The 19,729-nt window shown below is 38.1% G+C and overlaps 1 protein-coding gene across 1 annotated transcript; it reads right to left on the bottom strand.

Annotated features, from left to right (window-relative positions):
* Positions 1 to 1,621: 1,621 nt before the first annotated feature.
* On the bottom strand, positions 1,622 to 19,350 carry LOC126816407 (alanine aminotransferase 2). Its single transcript, XM_050542896.2, has 13 exons — positions 19,034 to 19,350; positions 18,141 to 18,230; positions 10,711 to 10,822; positions 10,312 to 10,442; positions 9,665 to 9,781; positions 9,133 to 9,262; positions 7,328 to 7,407; positions 6,896 to 7,029; positions 5,897 to 6,005; positions 4,746 to 4,811; positions 4,262 to 4,417; positions 2,918 to 3,030; positions 1,622 to 1,853 (listed from the first exon to the last, which is right to left on the bottom strand). The coding sequence occupies exons 1-13, from the start codon at positions 19,238 to 19,240 to the stop codon at positions 1,763 to 1,765; spliced, it is 1,536 nt and encodes a 511-aa protein (XP_050398853.1). The 5' UTR covers positions 19,241 to 19,350; the 3' UTR covers positions 1,622 to 1,762.
* Positions 19,351 to 19,729: the final 379 nt, after the last annotated feature.

Here is a 19,729-nt window from a genome sequence, read left to right on the forward strand (position 1 = left end):
ACTAAGTCGGTTTAAAATCTGTCTCTAAATTGTACACCTTTGAAATCTGCTACTAAACTGGGGGATGTACACACATTTCAAAATTGCTTCAAAACTGGGGGATTTTTGTGCCTATACACCCTTAAAATCTGGGGTATATTAGGGTGTGCACCTACAAAATGGTTGTCAAATTGAGGTAGCAATATATCAAGAAATTAATGATTATGGTGTAGGGCTCTAAATTCTGACCTCCTGTTTGGTAAACTTGGGTTGAGGCTCTCTAAAATTTCTAAAGTCTGCCAATTTTAATGGACCATTTGATTGCTCAGATTTTGATATGACATCACAATTCCTGGTCAATTATCACGGGAGTCCAGTATTTCATTTAGTGTAAATAATGTACAATTGGCACATTGCAATTACTATTACTTCAAATAATGGAATGCCAACATCAAAGGATGAGGTCACATCTGTATTTTAAGTATTCATAATGTGACTGAAACAAGAACCCCAGTATAATGCATTCATTAATTAATAATTAAGTTGTAAGTATTCTATGTAAATATTGAATCGATACTGCTATTATAGAAATACTTAATCTGGTCAATGTGAGATTCATACCTATACTAAATGACCAAGGGGAGTGAAATTAAACTAGAAATTAATAACCATTATTTCATACTTCATATAACAGACATATCTAATATGAACCTATACTTGGTCGCTTTTTGCACAAGAACTTGCCATAAGGCTATTTAATATTTTGGCTACCTTGGTTAAGCACCATACAGGGAATAATGTGTAGGCTTATATAGTTTATGCTTAATATTGATCTGTAACATTAAGAGTTAAGTGGATTTATCTCCCTTTCATGATTAATAATAATGTTCTCATGAGCCGTTTTTTTTTTCGGCATGAAGCCTTAGTGCATAAAGTACTTATATGTGTATCTCCCCTGTTGGGAGCTATGTATACTATTGTATTTTATTACTTGACTGTCATTTGGGTTTTCTCTCTTTGTTTGCTCTGTACCATGTCCCCTGTGGACCCTTGATTGGAAATAAAGCTATTATTATTATTATTATACAAAAAACGTAATCCAACAATTTACAAAATCAGGTAGCACTTTATACTACCGGTATGTAAAATTAACATACAGGTGCCCTGTCAGCTAATGATCTTAAGAACAAAATATATCGTAGTTAAAATAATAGTTTTAGCTCAATCATTTTGTCTCGACCAACTCCATGTATAGAGAGGCTAACCAACTGTATCCATGGGTACCCTAGTGAAGGTCAGTGAAAACAACCGAATACAGGATACCTTGGGTCAAAACTGTTTAAGAATCTGTAATAACTCTTTGGAAACCCAGAGCAAACCTAACCAGACTAACAAACAATTAGTCGACATTATGTACTATATAACTAGTGTATAAGGATTTAATAAATTCCATTAAATGTAAAAGGATTATAAGAATTAATTAAATTGATCTATGGTTAATTCTTTTTTAAAAAATAAAATTCCTTTTAATACTGAGGATAAATTAAATCAACAACATTAATACTTATAATATACCTTTTTCAATATACTTGTATATGACTTAAAGTTATATAATATATAATTTTTAAAAGTTAGGAAAATATATGTACATATAACTGTTGTACACATTCTGTGCAATGATGGTTCCGATTTATCTATCTAGAAATCTCAAAGACTATGACACTTATGACCTTACCAATGTCTACTAATTGATCCTATCTATTCCTTTACAATTTTATCTATTTTAGGAATATTTTGCCATGAATTTGAGGTGGAAATCTTTGAATCTGCCTAACATTTCTCTTAATTTCTCTACTGGTGGCAATATGGTTGTCCTGAAAAATAAAATGAAAATGCACAGCAAGATCAAAACATCAGATCTTGAAGATCACAATGTTGTGGACAATTTAGCAATGGTAGCAGCATGCAGTAATAACAGTATAAGAGATGTACCTCCCCATAATAACTTTTTCAATTTTTATCAAAGATCTACATCTTTTGTTCACAACACTGATGTTACAATTACATACTATGGGAATACAGCCTACATTGATGTACAGAAAAAAGAGCCCTTGACAGTTAGAATTTATAGAATAGTAGACTGAAGCTGCCTGGGCAAAGTATTTCTCCCTAGCACATGATTGTCATAAATAAAATCCACCACTGTATCTTAGAGAGAGAGAGAGAGAAATGGGGTTTAACGTCCACACAACACAAACTAGGTCATTTCGGGACTAACATATGTTTTTAATTTTATTACAATAATTCGCTTACACGTAGGGGTCTTTAGCAGTGGGAGGACCCGGGGAAAACCCACGAGGTCTGTATCTTAGAATCAATACGAACAAAGTAGGGCCTGCAGTATTGATGAGATACTCAACTCACTTCTTTTCTTTCCAGGTGCCGCGGTGGCTCAGTGAGGTAGGCGCTGGCTGATGAAGCTGGAGGTCCCAGATTCAATCCTGGTGTTGGCCGTGAAGCTTCTGGCTTGTCAGTTGTGCCGGAAGACAGGCCTGGCCAGGAACGTTGAGTTGTTCAGATGGTTGAAAACCAAGGTTCCATGTACACATTAGCTTGAACCTTTGACAGTTGGAATTCAAAATAAAAGTAGGCATTTGTGCCGCTGTCTGGCCAAAATTTCACTCATGTCCGTCTATTTTAGCTCAAATGGAGCAGAAAAGTAGGACATTAAACCCCATTTCGTTTCCTTTTCTTTTCTATTACTTACTATAGATATGTCACTTTATTATAGCCGAGGTATAGATGTTTTATGAGTTGTTCAATCAAAGTCATTTTCTCTACCTGAGACACCCATCTCCATTAGCCCAATCAGAGCAGAACAGTAGGACGTTAACCCCCACTTCATTTCTACCTGAGACAAACATAACAATTGACCTACCTAAAATGATATGTTCCTTCTACTTGTCCGAAACCACTACCAGGTACAACGCAAATACCTGTCTCTTCTAACAAGTTAAAACAATAGAATGCATCAGGGGCCTGCCCTTTAGCCTGAAATAATCAAAACACATAATATTTATTTTAACCCCTTAGGAGAGGGGTGATATAGGCTATGCCTGTTCCCTGATCCTTTTTCATCCAATTGAAATAAAATATTGTTTATACAAAAAAATCTACTTCATTTTGTAGTAGTCAAGTGTTGGAGAAATCCACAAGATTCCAGAAAAAGATAACTTTGAAATTTATTTTTATTTTCAATAGATTCCAACAAAATCTCTTTCAGTTACAGAAATAATTTCTATGGGTCCCACATAATGACAAATTGCTATTGGTCGATAAGAGTCACCAGCACCAGCTTAGTGTATCCATTGCTATTGTAACCTATTATCTAATCATCGGCTGTGGCAGGTAAAAGCCCTCTGGTGCCTGTCATTTTGTCTGAGACAAATTTGTTTTCATGCTGTGTTTTTAATGATATCTTTAGCTCAAAGTTCAAAATGTCTTTCTGGTACATTTAGGACTAAAACCATTATTTTCAGGCGTGCGCATGTTATGTCCCAAGCCACAGATAGGCAATAATTTTTTGATGGTACCATCTGATTTAGTTTATCTTAGCATAATTTTTAAGTGGAATTTATGAAAAGTATACAATATGGCAAACAATCACTGATTTTATTCTAAAAGCAACAAATTGGCAATAATTGTTTGATTGTATTATCTGATTGAGCTTACCTTAGCATGGGGATCACGTGGCTAAGTGGGTAAGACGCTAGCTCGCTAGCCTGGAGGTCGGGTGTTCGATCCCTGCATTGGCCAAGAAAGTTCATCCAGATTTTCCGGGGTGGTTCTCCCTTGTCAGTGATGCAGGACGGAGGGGCTGACAAGGAAAGCTGTCTAGTCGTTCGGATGAGACGACAAACGGAGGTCCCGTGTACACATTGGCGTGCACGTAAAAGATCCCTTGGCAGTAGGAATTTGATATAAGAGTAGGCCGTAGTGCCACTGTCCGGGCAAAATTTCTCTCATAGCACACTGTATGGTGTATGCCGTCTTCATTAGCCCAGGTTAGGAGCAGAACAGTAGGACGTTAAACTCCATTTCATTTCATTTCATTTACCTGAGCATACTTTGTAAGAGGCCATTGGTAAACTGATATATTGTCCTCAAGTTTACTAAATGTCATTGTGCTTGATAACAATATGAGGATATTTGTCGAAACGTTGTGCGGTTAGAATAACACCAGTGATTGATTTCCCATAAAACTGGTGTTCTGTTAGCTTACCTTAGCCGCTTCTAGTAATTTTTGAGGTAGTTTTATTTGAGGGAATGCATACATAGCTCCTTGTACCTCATTACATGTAATACCCTCAATAGAATTAAATGTCTCCGTTACCATGGTTGCTTTCTCAGCTAACTGACCTAAAACTGTTGATTTTTCCTACAATCAAACAAAATGTTAAAAATTGTTATTATAGAGGTGAAATTTGCATAATCTAAAAATAGATTTAGGGAGTCGATAACCAGATGTGTGCACTTTAGATCATAAGGTATGTTATTAAGTCAAGTCACCTGTTCAATGGTGTTGGTTTCCTTCCACTGCTGAAGACCCCAAAGAGCAAGCGAACCATTGAAATAAATTTGAACCATATGTTAGTCCCGAAATGATTTAGTTTGTGTCAAGTCAACATCAAACCCCTTTCTATCTATTCCCCAATTCTAGTTATAACAATTTCAGTTCTAATAAGTTTGAAATAATGGTAATTTACCTTTTGAAAGACATCATAAGATGGTTCACCTGGTTTGGGTGGATTAACAACCACACCCATTACAGCCTGTCAAAATAAAATTAATATAATCCAATAACAAAATTAACATGTCACAAAAATTAAACCTAATGAATTATTATTGTTATCTAAATTATTATTGACAAAAAATGTCAAAGAGAACATTCGATTAATACTAAAGGCAGGAAGACTGTACCACACATAAAATACTCAAGACAAACTCCTGGACAAGACATAGACATTGCAAACAAGAAACAACTTTTCGCTCAGTTTCTAATTGGATAGCTCATGTTGAGCTAACAAGTAAAGTGTAAATGAAATGAAATGTTCTGCTCCGATTGGGTTAATGAAGACGGGCATACACCATGCAGTGTGCCATGAGGGAAATTTTGCCAGGACAGCGGTGCTAGTCTACTCTTATATATCAAATTCCAACTGCCAAGGGATCTTTTATATGCATGTTAATGTGTACATGGGACCTCATTTTTTGGTCTCATCTGAATGACAAAACAGCTGTCCTTGTCAAGCACTCCATCTGGCACCACTGACAAGTGGAAACTTACTCCCTTAGCCACCGTGGCTCCCCAGGGAAAGTGTGTCTAGTTGTTTGGATGAGACAAAAAAACGCAGTCCTGTATGAAGTTTGGGGTGCACATGAAGGAACCCTTGACATTTACAATTTGATTAAGAATTGGTGGAAACACGGACTGCTACATGTGCAAAATTCTCCCCTCTAGCCTAGCACTGCAAGCGTGACGACCATAGAACAAAATAACTGTATGTTTTGAAAATGACTTTGTAATCAATAAATTTCTGTAAAAGCAATTCAGATCCCGGTTTCACAAAGCATTCTCAGATTAAAGTTAAGAAATTACTCAACTTTCAATCACTGTTTATGAGAAATATCTTTGATCCAGAAACACAAAAATTTGCCCATAGTTTCTTATTGATGTATTTGATACATTAAAACAACAAAAGTTTTATAAATGGCTATATTTTAGTTAAAATAAGGCAAACAATTTTGAGTAAATTCTTAACTTAAGTCTGAGAATGTTTTGTGAAACCAGGGCCATGAATTCAGTATATGCTAGGATCTTGTTGAAAGAGCAAGTTCTATAGGGAGTTGATATTACCTGACCAGAAATAGAAGAACATAATTTTGCGGAGATTGATTTTAACAACATCGCTCGTACATCTGGATCTAGATTTATAACCTCACAATAACCTCCACGGAATCCACACCTTTAAAAACAAAATTAGATTTCTGATTACAATAACCTTTACAGAATCCACATCTTTAAAAACAAAATTAGATATATGATTACCCTAAATAAATATTCTATATTGTACATATAAATTGAACTATAATTTCTTTTTTATATAGATTAATGCACCATTGTCGTCTCTGGTATTAAAAAGGAACCTATAAGTTGTGTACTAAAAGAAATAAACAAGGTTGCATGGACCTTGCTTTTGGTGGGCCCATGCTTTTGGTGGGCCTCTAGGTTATAGGGTAATATGGCACTGAATATTTTTATTAATGTACAAGCACCAGCCTAGCCCAGTCTTTGAGTGGGGTTAAAACATGCTACAAACTTATTGAATCTTACAAACTTCCACATTTCTCAAATACAATTTTGGAAAACTCTATTTCTAACTGTAATATTTCTTGTTATTGTGACACTGACAGTTCACATAATCAATTTCTGTTTCCATGGCAAATTGCAGGCTTTAATTCGAGCTGAAATATCCTGATAAAGACATGAAATGAAATGCGGATTAACTTCCTACTTTTCCACACAAACTAGGCTAATGAAGACGAGCATATGCCATGCAGTGTGTTATGATCGAAATTTTGACCAGATAGCCGTACTACAGCCTATTTCGAAATCCAACTGTCAAGGGTTCTTTTATATGCACGCCAATGTGTACACAGGACCTTGTTTTTTTTTTTGTCCTATCCGAATGAGAGACACCGTCCTTTCAAGGCCCTTTGTCTTGCACCACTGACAAGGGGAAACTGCGCCGGAAAATCTCCTCAGTCAACACTGGGAGTGAATCTGAGACCTGGTTAATGAGCCAGCATCTTACTCACTGAGCCACAGGGCTCCCCGATTAAGACATGTACTTACTCTCCCATGTAACCTTTAGATGTTGACATAAATGATGCTAGTTCCATGGTATTGTACTCTGGTCCCATTTCTGTTAATATCTTTTTAAATGAAAAGAATTGGGAGCCCTTGGCGTATACATTATGTTGATAAACCTGAAAGAAATGAAATGAAATGATAAAAGCCTACTTTTTCTAAACCAACTAGGCTAATGAAGACGTGCATACACCATGCTGTGTGCTATGAGGGGAATTTTGCCCGGACTGCTGTGAAACAGACTACTCTTATTTCAAATTTCCAACTTCAGTGGATTCTTTTACATGCACACCAGTATTTTGTCCCATCCTTGTCAATGACCACTTGCTCATCCACCCCCCAACCCCCACCTAATATCTTAAGATCTTTTCCCAAACAAAGTCATTTATTAATCTTTTATATATTTATTTTTTTTACCTCATCTGCCATAATAAACAGATTCTGTTCCTTAGCAAATTTAATTACATCTTGAATATTTTCTTTAGTTAAAACCTGACCTGAAAAAAAAACAGATTGTTTATATGCATGAAATAATCTAATCTAATAGCCAACATATAATTTACTCATTGTGGAGGACATTGAGAAATCATGACAGTTCTTACCTGCATAAGACAGAAACAACTGAGCTAATGAAGATGGGAATACAGTGTAAACTATACATCGTGCCATGTGCTATGAGGGAAATTTTGCCCTAACAGCGGTTATACATCCTGGTTATCCCCAGTGGTCTCATTCCGTTCTACTCCACTAACCCTTGGGTTCATCCATGGAGGAGCCACATATTCAAATTATCTTCCCTTGATGATTTTGCTATTTTTATCGACTAATCAAAAAAATCGTTAAATACATAAGAACTGACTTAAAAACATCTTTCCCATCAAAAAGATATTTTAGAACATCTTTTTGTGTGCATGTCACTTCTTTTATATTAGATTTCTTGCAAACTTTCTCATAATCAAGCGTTCAAGCCACCACATTGTTGTGAATGTAAACAATGAGGCTAAGACAGGTTTGTAAACTGGTTTTTGATTGGTTCGTACAATCAAGGGCAGATAATTTGATACTAGAATGATCCCATGGTATAGTGAAGTAGAACGGAATGAGAACACTGGGGATACCGAGGATGGCGGTTATACATCATACTCATAATTTGATTTCCATCTGTCAGCGTGTTGTCAATGATAAACACGGGACTGTTATAACAGAACGACTAGTCTTTTCATTTCCCTACATCATGCAAAACTGATACAGGTGTAACCAGACTGGAAGATCAAGAGGAACTTTCTCGCCAAATCCCAAGACATTCTTGGTATCCCCAGTGGTATCATTCCGTTCTGCTCAACTAACCTCTGGGTCCATTCACGGGGTATTCACAAATTCCAATTATCTGCCCTTTATCATAGCTTGATTCTACGAACCAATCAAAAGACAGTTTCCATAACAGTCTTAGCGTCATTGTTTACATTCACCACAATAATCTTAGTCGCAAAAAAATGTGAGTTACTTCCCTTCACCCACATGATTGGTCGATTAAAATAGTAGAAGTATCAAGGGCAGATAATTTGACTATATGTCTCCCCCCCCCCACCCCAACCTGAATATACATAGAGGTTAGTGGGATACCGAGATTGAACCCAAGCTTTGAAGAGAACTTCTACTAGTGTTGACTTTTGATTACTTTTGACTGTTGTTAAACCCAATTCAGTTGAAGGTCTTTCTGGTTAGTGAGCCAGGATCATACTCACCGTGCCACTGTCTGTGGCTCCTTATTTTAATAAAAAATAGTGATTTATAGTGAGCCAGGGTCATACTCACCGTGCCACTGTCTGTGGCTCCTTATTTAGATAAAAAATAGTGATTTAAAGTGAGCCAGGACCATACTCACCGTGCCACTGTCTGTGGCTCCTTATTTAGATAAAAAATAGTGATTTAAAGTGAGCCAGGGTCATACTCACCGTGCCACTGTCTGTGGCTCCTTATTTTAATAAAAAATAGTGATTTATAGTGAGCCAGGGTCATACTCACCGTGCCACTGTCTGTGGCTCCTTATTTTAATAAAAAATAGTGATTTAAAGTGAGCCAGGGTCATACTGACCGTGCCACTGTCTGTGGCTCCTTATTTTAATAAAAAATAGTGATTTATAGTGAGCCAGGGTCATACACACCGAGCCACTGTCTGTGGCTCCTTATTTAGATAAAAAAAAATAGTGATTTAAATGTACCTGTAGGGTTACCAGGGTTTATAATAACAATAGCTCGTGGTTTACAATTTGGTTTGGCTTCATCTATTGATCTTTTTAATTCATTTACATCTAAAGCCCAGTTTTTATCTTCATTTAAATAATAACCAATCTAGAGAATAAATCAATCAATAAATAATTCTCACTTATAATCAATCAATAAAATAATTTTCAATATTTTTATCAATCAATAAAATAATTTTCAATATTTTTATCAATCAATAAAATAATTTTTAATGTAATCAATCAAAATAACCAATTTAGAGAATAAATCAAATGCTAAAAAAATTTTCAAAATAATCAATTACGGTATTAAATCTAGAGAAAATAAGTATTCTGAAATTATTGCTGAAGCAATATTGATTATGTCCCCTACCAGGCCCCCAAATAGTTTACAATGCATTCATTTATCCTCAAAGATTCTGTTTTTCCTACAACAGTGCTCTGAGCAGCGAAATATTGTCAAGACTTCTTAAATTCTTTAAATATACAGTAATTAAATATATAAACATACAGGATAGGCATTATATTCAGCAATAGTAGCAGTATAAAGAGGGTATTGTGGAATTGGTATCATCACACCTGCTCGTTCTTTACCTGGTTGTCCAGTCATTAATAATTTCATAATAATCTGAAATATACAAACAAGCAAGAGTAACTGTGATATGATTGTCCGTCCAGTCATTAATAATTTCATAATAATCTATATTAAAAATACAAACATAGATTGAGTGACTGTGATATGATTTACAGCTTCCAAACATCCTACCTTTGTGCAATGTTGATCACTATTCATACCTTTGACCCCTAACCGAAAGATGGGATCATGTGATAATTGACTTGCATTATTCAACAGCAAAAAATGAGGGTAGAATATAAAGTATTTATGGCATATTTAGATTTTAGTAATTTATTTTTATGGCCTGCTTACTCTACCTTTTCTTTTGTGTCACACTTTTACCTCAGATCTCACATCTGTAGACGGAAGTGAAAGGGTAAGACCAATATACACTAATTTTAACCCCTATGGTCCCACACACAAAACCCAAAGCCTTACACATCCAAATGTTGCATCACTAACTCGCATGACAAAATAAATAGACTTTTCTCCACCTCAATAACCATATTCTGATGAGTTTATTAATTAAATACTATATTTACCTTAATACCATCACTAGCACCAGTTGAGAGAAATATATCATCTGGATTACTGGCTTGTCCATCCCGTTCTGTTATATATCTAGCTATATCTTCTCTTATAACACGTACACCAGAACTATCGCTATATGCTCCTAAAAAACAATTATATAAACATACACTAGGTCTATCATTATATGCTCCTAAAATAACAATTATATAAAACATACACTAGGTATATCACTATATGCTCCTAAAAACCAATTATGTAACACATACACTAGGTCTATCACTTATACACTAGAACAATTACTATATGCTCCTAAAATAACAATTATATAACACATACGCTATCCTATATGCTCCTAAAATAACAATTATATAACACATACACTAAATATAGACCATACATACATCACTTACCAATACTCTTTCCACCACAACCATCTAATATTCTTTGAGCTCGATCTTTAGCATCAGAGGGAAAGTTGGGATCTTTGAGCAAAACATCAGGATATGTACAAATAGCAGCTACCTATATATGCAATGACAGATTTGTGTCAAATTTTTTTATACAATCTAAGGAACATGGTAACAACTAGCAATATATTTAAAGATACATTATGGGAGATAAGATAAAGAGATGCCAGTTCTCGCTATAATAGTTAAAAACTAGATAGTGTAAAGGGAATTTGCTGAAAATTTCAGTCAAATTGATCCACTATGAGCCGAGAAAGAAGCGGGTGAAATTTTTGCATAGTCTCGGTCATCATTACTAAAATCATTAATATAAACAGCATAGTCTCGATTATCCACTTTTATTGATTTAATTATCAATAGCAGTTAGCGGCATATAGGAATCTAATCCAGCCAACATCGAAGGCTAGCCTTGACATCGAGAGTTTATTATGGTCTGGATAAGTTAATTTTAATTTCTAATTGATAATTTAGATAACATTTCAGGCGTAAAGAAAGACTTGTAATAAGCAGTTTTGCTCTTGCATAATGCATGTTTAAGTATTTTTACCAACCAGCCAATACCCCTAAAGCTCTAATAAAGTTTCTTTAAAAGAACTTCTTTAAGACTCAAGAAACATTGTGGAAAACAGTTGTTGATAACAGGCTTACATGTAGATGCTAGGAATAACTATCGACTTGAGCATGTCACAAAACTTTGTTACATATGAACACAGAAATATCATGTTACAGTTCCTTGTTCACAAAATCAAATGAAATGGGGTTTAACATGCTACTGTTCTGCTCTGACTGGGCTAATGAAGACAGCAGCACATTGGTCAATATTGGAACCAGTCTACATTAAAGATGCATAATGAAGATAAAGAGCTGACGTTCTTGCTATAATAGATCCAAAATAGATAATGTAAAATGAATATATTGAAAATTTCAGTAAAATTACCTTAATCTGAGCGTAGTTTTGAGTTTTTGAAGTTTGACAAGTGTGTGTGTGCGTTAGTTGTATTTTACGTCTGCTTCCACTGAGGTGATATCGCAGACAATTTTGATAAGAAATAGCCGATGGTTAACTACCAATGCTATCATTGCTATGATAATAAACAAATTCTTGATTGTCATTTCTTTTATTGACTGACCGCCATTTTAACCGTAACTGATTATATAGTGCAGATGGAATAACCCATTCAATATCTCAGTTATTCGTCAGTCTAGACAGTTTGATTATGGACTTGGCATATGTGAATCATGCATCTTTAATACCGATATGTAACCGGTTTTGTTTTTATGTATGGTTTTGTTTACTCATTGACCCTATGTCAGTAGTTTACTGAAGCCTTTAGGTCACCTGGGGGGTTGGATGGCCGAATGGTTAGAACGTGCACTCTATATCATACTGTCTGTCATTGAGTAAACTGGCGAGGTTTCAATTCCCTGGCTGTACGTGACAAGGAGTAGGGTAGCCTGTCCTCCGGGTCCTCCGGTTCACTCCCACTGCTATTGACCCCTACGCGCAAGCGAATTATTGAAATAACATTGAACCATGTGTTAGTCCCGAACTGACCTAGTTTGTGTCAAGTGGACGTTAAACCCTCTCTCTCTCTCTCTCTCTCTCTCTCTCTAGGTCACACACAGGTTCAAACTAATCAGTGATAAATATAAGTTTGGTCGCTCCTATGACTGGGAGGGATGCATTGGGACAAGTTAATTAGCTCTCAATATTAACTTTTTTCTTCCGCCATTATAGTTAATTATATATGTTACAAGTCCCTGTAGGTTACAGGTCCCTTCGTTCATTGTTAGTTCTCGTGATACGAGACATCCGGGTTATCTATTATGTTATTGTAATGGTGGCACGTCAATTAAAGTTATCAACAGTGTACTGTAAATAGATTTCTGTTGGCTCGCGTAGAAGCGCGCCATATAATTTTTATTTTTAAGACGAACCCCCATCAATTTATCAATCAATGGCTTCAACTCGCGCCCCAAAGCAGCGTGTTTTGACAAAAGATGAAACTATCACCTCGTTCGAGGCCTGGAAACAGAACCTTACATACATTTTATCTCTAGATGACAACTTCGCCCCATTCTTCGCTCCCGATATTGTATGGTCTAAGAAAAGCAGGGATAACCCAAATCGAGGCTTTACCGACGAACGTGGGAAGACTGCAGCACAAAAGGTGGTTTTTTTAGAGCTCATGTTGGGTCAAATCGCCAATTTTTGCCCGGTGATAGCCCGCAACACCATTATTCACAAGTCTGTGAGTATAAGCTCTGTTTGGCAATCAATCCGTGCTCACTATGGATTTCAGAATAGTGGGGCACAGTTCCTTGACATCTGTGATATGAAACTAGAAATGGATGAAAAACCAGAAGACTTATTTCAGAGGCTGATCGCCTTCGTTGATGACAATCTATTAACTGTCGGATGCGGTCTTACACACTATGGAACTCAAGTTACCGAGGAGGAAATGTCTCCATCCTTAGAAAATCTGATAACAGTATTATGGCTTCGTTTAATCCACCCCGGTTTGCCCAAGCTCGTTAAGCAACGGTATGGAATCCAATTACGTACATGTACTATCGCGTCACTTAAACCAGAGATATCAATGGCCTTGTCATCCCTTTTAGAAGAGGTGGAAACTGCTGAAGAGGTTCGTTGCATGCGTATGGGTTCCCGACCACCGTTTCGCCCAGACTCCAGACTGCATAACCCCCCGCCAAGGCCCAGGCCACAAACCTTAAAGCCACAACGTGTTACAAAAAGATCGCCTACAATGTGTCCTCTATGCTTACAATCCAACCGAGGTTCCACTGACCATTACCTCAGTCTATGTCCATATTTGCCCGAGAGCGACAGAAAGTTTATGTCACGAGCCAGGCAGGTTATCGTCGATTCTGACGATGATGAGAACACTGATATCATTTCAGATGCCAATAATGCTGATACGCCAACTTTGTCGGTTTCATCACGAAGAGTCCAAGTCGATCAGTCTCCCTATCTTGATGCATTCTACGACCACCATGCCATCCGCATAACCGTCGACTCTGGTTCCGAAACGAATATGATAAGTCATCCTCTCGCTCTCCAGTTGGGCATTCCTGTTACTAAAAGTACACAATACGCTACTCAGGCTGATGGCCGAACATTGTTAAACGTTGTCGGAGAAACTCGCTTTGAGTTGACAAGAGACGATCATATCTTATCATTCACCGCATTAGTCGTGTCCTCTATGGATGTGGAACTACTTGGAGGAACCCCTTTCATGTCTGTCAACGATGTAGCCGTGCGACCTTCCAAGCAACACGTACTTATTGGTGGCCATATTTATCCATACGGTTCCTCTTCTCCAAAGTCAAGTCCATCGGTACGACGCACTCAAGCTTCTGTTTTAAGATCGAATACTGCTACCACTATTTGGCCTGGTAAATTCATAGAAGTAGATGTCCCAGCTGAACTCGACAACATCGACACAGTGGCCGTAGAACCCCGGCTAGATCTCTCTCCCCATCAGACCGAAGCATTATGGCCTGCTCCGTCCGTCTTACGACCGATAGGCGGAAAGTTACGTATACCTAACTCTACTGATTTACCAATCATCGTTCGCAGAAACAGCCACTTTTCTCAGGTGCTACCTGTGTATAACCCCCTGGTATCACCGAATTCAGCCAATGACATACACACACTGACCACATCCATGCCCAATCCGCCCTCATCTGCTGTTACGCTTGATCCGGATGAAATACTGTCACCTCTTGTTCACAAGCAGTTTCGCACCCTACTACGACAATACGACTCTGTTTTCAGCACAACACCCAAGGGCTATAACGGTGCATTTGGTCACTTCACCGCAAAAGTCAATATGGGTCCAGTCCTTCCACCCCAACGAAAAGGGCGTGTCCCCCAGTATGCTAAAGATAAGCTAGATGAACTACAATCCAAATTTGATGAGCTTGAGAGCATTGGAGTCTTCCGGAAACCCGAGGACCTGGATATGGTAGTCGAATACTTAAATCCGTCATTTTTGATCAAAAAGCCCAATGGTACATACAGACTGGTGACTGCGTTTGGCGAAGTCGGCAAGTATGCTAAACCACAACCATCCCTGATGCCAGATATCGATTCAACCTTACGGTCAATTGCCAGTTGGACTTACATAATTGCTACAGACTTGTCAAATGCCTTTTACCAAATTCCCTTATCCGCGGATTCTATGAAGTTTTGCGGCGTCGCTACCCCATTTAAGGGTATCCGGGTATATACTAGGTGTGCCATGGGTATGCCGGGCTCAGAGACAGCGTTAGAAGAGTTAATGTGCCGTGTGCTGGGAGATTTGATACAACAGGGATTTGTCGCCAAAATTGCCGATGATTTGTACTGTGGGGGGAATACTCCTGAAGAACTCCTAAAGAACTGGCAGGCTGTTCTCAATGCCTTACACACAGCCTCTCTCAACTTAAAGGCCTCTAAAACAATCATCGCACCGAGAAAAACTACCATTCTTGGATGGACCTGGTGTCAGGGATCTTTAACTGCAAACCCTCACAGAATCGCCACCCTATCGACGTGTGCAATCCCTAAGACTATTAAAGACTTGCGAGCCTTTATAGGTGCATACAAGTTCCTCTCACGTGTACTTCCGCAGTGTGCTAAATATTTGAGTCCACTCGATAGCCTAGTGGGAGGAGGAGCTCAGTCTAAAGATATAATCGTCTGGACGGATGACACGACTGCTTCATTCCACCTGGCACAGGCATATTTAAAAGATGCGAAGTCTATCACTTTACCAAGACCCAACGATCAGTTATGGATAGTCACAGATGGGGCAGTCAGAAGCTTTGGATTGGCCTCCACATTATACCTTATTAGAAACGACAAACTACAATTAGCTGGTTTCTACAGCGCGAAGCTCCCTGAACGAAAACATGGATGGAGTCCCTGTGAGATCGAAGCTTTATCTATTGCGGCATCCATCAAACACTTTGCTCCTTATATCATTCAGTCTGGTCACGTAGCTCAAATTCTTACCGACAGTAAGCCTTGTGTTGAGGCTTATTCCAAGTTACAAAGGGGTGAATACTCTACTAGTCCAAGAGTGACCACATTTCTATCCATTGCCAGTCGATATCAAGTTTTCATTCGCCACCTAGCCGGCAAGGTCAACATTCCGTCAGATTTTGGAAGTCGAAATGCTCCAGATTGTGAAGATATGAGTTGTCAAGTGTGCTCATTCATATCGGTTACCATGGACTCTGTTGTTCGTGCCGTGTCTGTGAAAGATATTATGAATGGATCGGTCAGGCTGCCATTTGTTAATCGCTCCATGTGGCGCCAGGCTCAGCAAGATTGTAAGGACCTGCGTCGAGTGCATGCCCACCTTGCACAGGGCACTCGACCATCAAAGAAATCTACCAATATTCATGACGTCAAACGGTACCTCAATACCGTCTCCATCGCATTAGACGGAACCCTAGTCGTTCAAAAGTCTGACCCTTTAGCTGTGACTCGAGACTTAATCGTCATCCCAAGGGACCTGATACTAGGTCTACTCACTGCGTTACACATTCGTTTGGATCACCCCTCAAGCTACCAAACACGTCTTATCGTTCGTAGATATTTCTACGCATTGGATTTAGATCAAGCCGTGGACGCTGTATCTAGAAACTGTCAACAATGTGCAGCTCTTCGCAAAATACCATCTTCTATTATTCAACAAACTAGCGAACCCCCACCTAAAGCTGTTGGAACCTATTTCGCCGCAGATGTTTTATGTCGCGCCAAACAGAAAATTCTCGTACTCCGTGAATGTGTTACCTCCAAAACTTCTGCGACCCTAGTTCCGGATGAAAAGCACCAAACTATCCGGGACGCCCTTCTCCAATTGTGCATTGAGATGGTACCAGTTGAAGGCTGTAGTATTATACGCTGTGACCCAGGCCCCTGTTTTCAAGCTATAGTTAATGACCGCTTACTGAACCAACATGGTGTTTATGTCGAACTTGGCCGAACAAAGAACATAAATAAAAACCCTGTAGCTGAACACGCCATCCAAGAAATCGAGGATGAGATCCTCCGACAGGACCCTTCAGGATCCCCCATCACCCCAGTTTTATTAAGCTGTGTCATTGCGCGCGTTAATTCTCGTCTTCGGGCCAGTGGTTTGTCGGCTAGGGAAATGTGGTGCAAGCGGGATCAAATCACCAATGAGCAGTTACTCATCGATGACAGTAATCTCATACATGCTCAACAAGTGCGACGTCACCAAAATCATCCTTACAGTGAACGGTCAAAAAACCCTCTTGGCAAGTCTGGTCCTCCACAGAACGTCCGTATTGGGGATTTAGTTTATTTATTTTGTGATCGTGATAAAAACAGGGCACGTGACAAATATATTGTCTCGGGTGTTCAGAACGGCTTTCTACAACTTCATAAGCTGAGGAACTCTCAAATCCGCTCGAAGACATACTCCGTCCATCCTACAGAGGTTTACAAGGTAAATATTTCCCCCACAGCTTGCTCCGTTGCTTCAGATGATAGCGAAGATGATACGGTCATCATTCCTTCTGTATTGACCACACCACTCGACCCGACTGCATCAGCTCAACTACCCGACCGTGGCGAGGCAGAAGCATCAAGCAGTTCGTCAGAATCTGATCTTATCGATGATACCCTGAACATCCAGACCCTGTCAAATACAGCAACAAGTGTTTCTTCTAACATACCAGGATTACCACGAAATCGTACACGCCAGTTGCCTAAAAAACTAATAGACTATGTTCTTTATTAAGACTTTTAAGTGTTTTCATGTCTAAAAGTTATTATTAATTCCATAAATTGTTCTACAAGAAAAGGAAAAAAAGGGTCGCGCCATTATAGTTAATTATATATGTTACAAGTCCCTGTAGGTTACAGGTCCCTTCGTTCATTGTTAGTTCTCGTGATACGAGACATCCGGGTTATCTATTATGTTATTGTAATGGTGGCACGTCAATTAAAGTTATCAACAGTTGTCGCTGTCTGTGTTTGTCCCTGTAGTACTCCCCACTAAACTGTCGTTCGGCAAATTAAATTCTAAAACAATTTTTTAAATTATCAAGAAAAATAATTGGATAAAAAATATTTCCTATTTAGTGTAACGGATAAATGTACAAAATATTGTAAGCGAAAGCATAAAATGAGTAAAAAGCACCAATTCTTCCTGGGCCAGTTGTGTTACAATGTCTGATATAAACAATGCACGCACTATTGACATCACACATCGACCTTTTCTGCACGTCAACTTAAATGTCAGTCATCTTGCACAGAGTTAAAAGAAGGCTATCACCACTTTTCACGTTACCTCTGTAAAACAGACTGACACCATCTATACATGTACACTTACCTGTCGTAAGAAGGTTAAAGGTTTCTGTCCTGTAGCGTGACAGTCACCAATATTAGCTCTTATTACATCTGTAAAATTCTTCTTTACACCCTGTTCAGAAAAATAATTTTAAAAAAAAATATCAGTTAAGTTCTAGCAACATAATTCATTTATTTCTTACACATGGCACAGACAACAAGGTGCTGACTCCACCAACCAGGAGCTTCCAGGTTACATAAAATTTGTGATCTCCCCTTATTATTATCAGCACAGTGGAGGACCAGCCCCATAGCTAACGGGGGACATGGCCTGGCGGTGCCCCATAAAGTCGAGTCGCATTGGTTGGGCTGCACATCCCCCGCCCCTCCCTAGCTACAGGCCTCAGGACATCATCGGCAGTACCAGACCAGTACATGAAAAGACCCCTGGCCTTTTAAATCAAATCCACTGTCAGGGCGATATCACTTCTGTGGAAGCAGACATTAAAGCACCAGGTATAGTAGTAGGGCAGTACAGTACAGTAGTCAAACAACTGTGTGCTTCGTGGAAAATAACAAGATAAATGGAAATGATCCCCATTTCTTTTAATCAGATTTAACCTGCAAAAAGAGCCTGATCTAAAGTTGTTTGTATTTGTATGAATTATCTGTCACTATATACCAGCATGTAACACTCATATGAATACTTCTAAAATGAAACTATAATTATACTATATACATTTAAGTTACAATATCAATATCAATGTTAAATTTTATATACATTGTCATTACAGGGCTTGACCTTAAAACTATTAAACCATTACATCATCCCAATTCAATTACACATCATCTCAATGTTTACATTACAAGATGTGCTCTGCTTATTGCATGCTCTTGAAATGCATTTAAACTAGTTTGTCATCAATATGGAATTACCTTACTTAATTCTTGTTCTATCTCACCAGCTCTGATAACTATTGGACCTCGGACTGCATATTCCATATTCTTTACAAATGGATTCATATTCTCAACACTAAGCACCTTTCCTCTCACCGACATTTTACTTACTGGACTTTTGTGGCTTAAATATAACCCAAGTCTAGCGCAAAATACCGATAAGTTCTGTTCAGTTATTCGAAACATAATGCCTGTTATTTGTAGTTTCAATTCTTTGCTGTAAATCGCCAAAAAAAAAGTGAGAAATCAAGACAAACAAGCCAGACACCCTTACCACAACACGTTCAGAATGTTATGCTCTTAATATTCTGAGGTCAAGGTCATAGGGATATCCCGTTATATAAATAGTAACACTGTGGAATCCCGTTATTAATTTACTATACCCACTTGCTGTTTTCTACTGAAAATACTAGTCTATAAACTTACACCCTTCGAATAAATAGATTATAAAACCAGAATTTCTATATTAAGAGATTATAGTTTGTATTAATTTTAACAAGCTGTGGCTTGCATATATTAATATAATAAATTCAAATCAATCTACAATAGTACTGGACTTTTGGACCCAGATAATCTACATGTGTTGATCAAGTTATAAATAATCAAATAAATACCTGTACATGACACCATCGGTTCAAATTTATGTTCAAATGTACGCTTTATCAAATTTAAAGG

Source organism: Patella vulgata, chromosome 3, assembly GCF_932274485.2.
Source record: "Patella vulgata chromosome 3, xgPatVulg1.2, whole genome shotgun sequence".
NCBI lineage: Eukaryota > Metazoa > Mollusca > Gastropoda > Patellidae > Patella > Patella vulgata.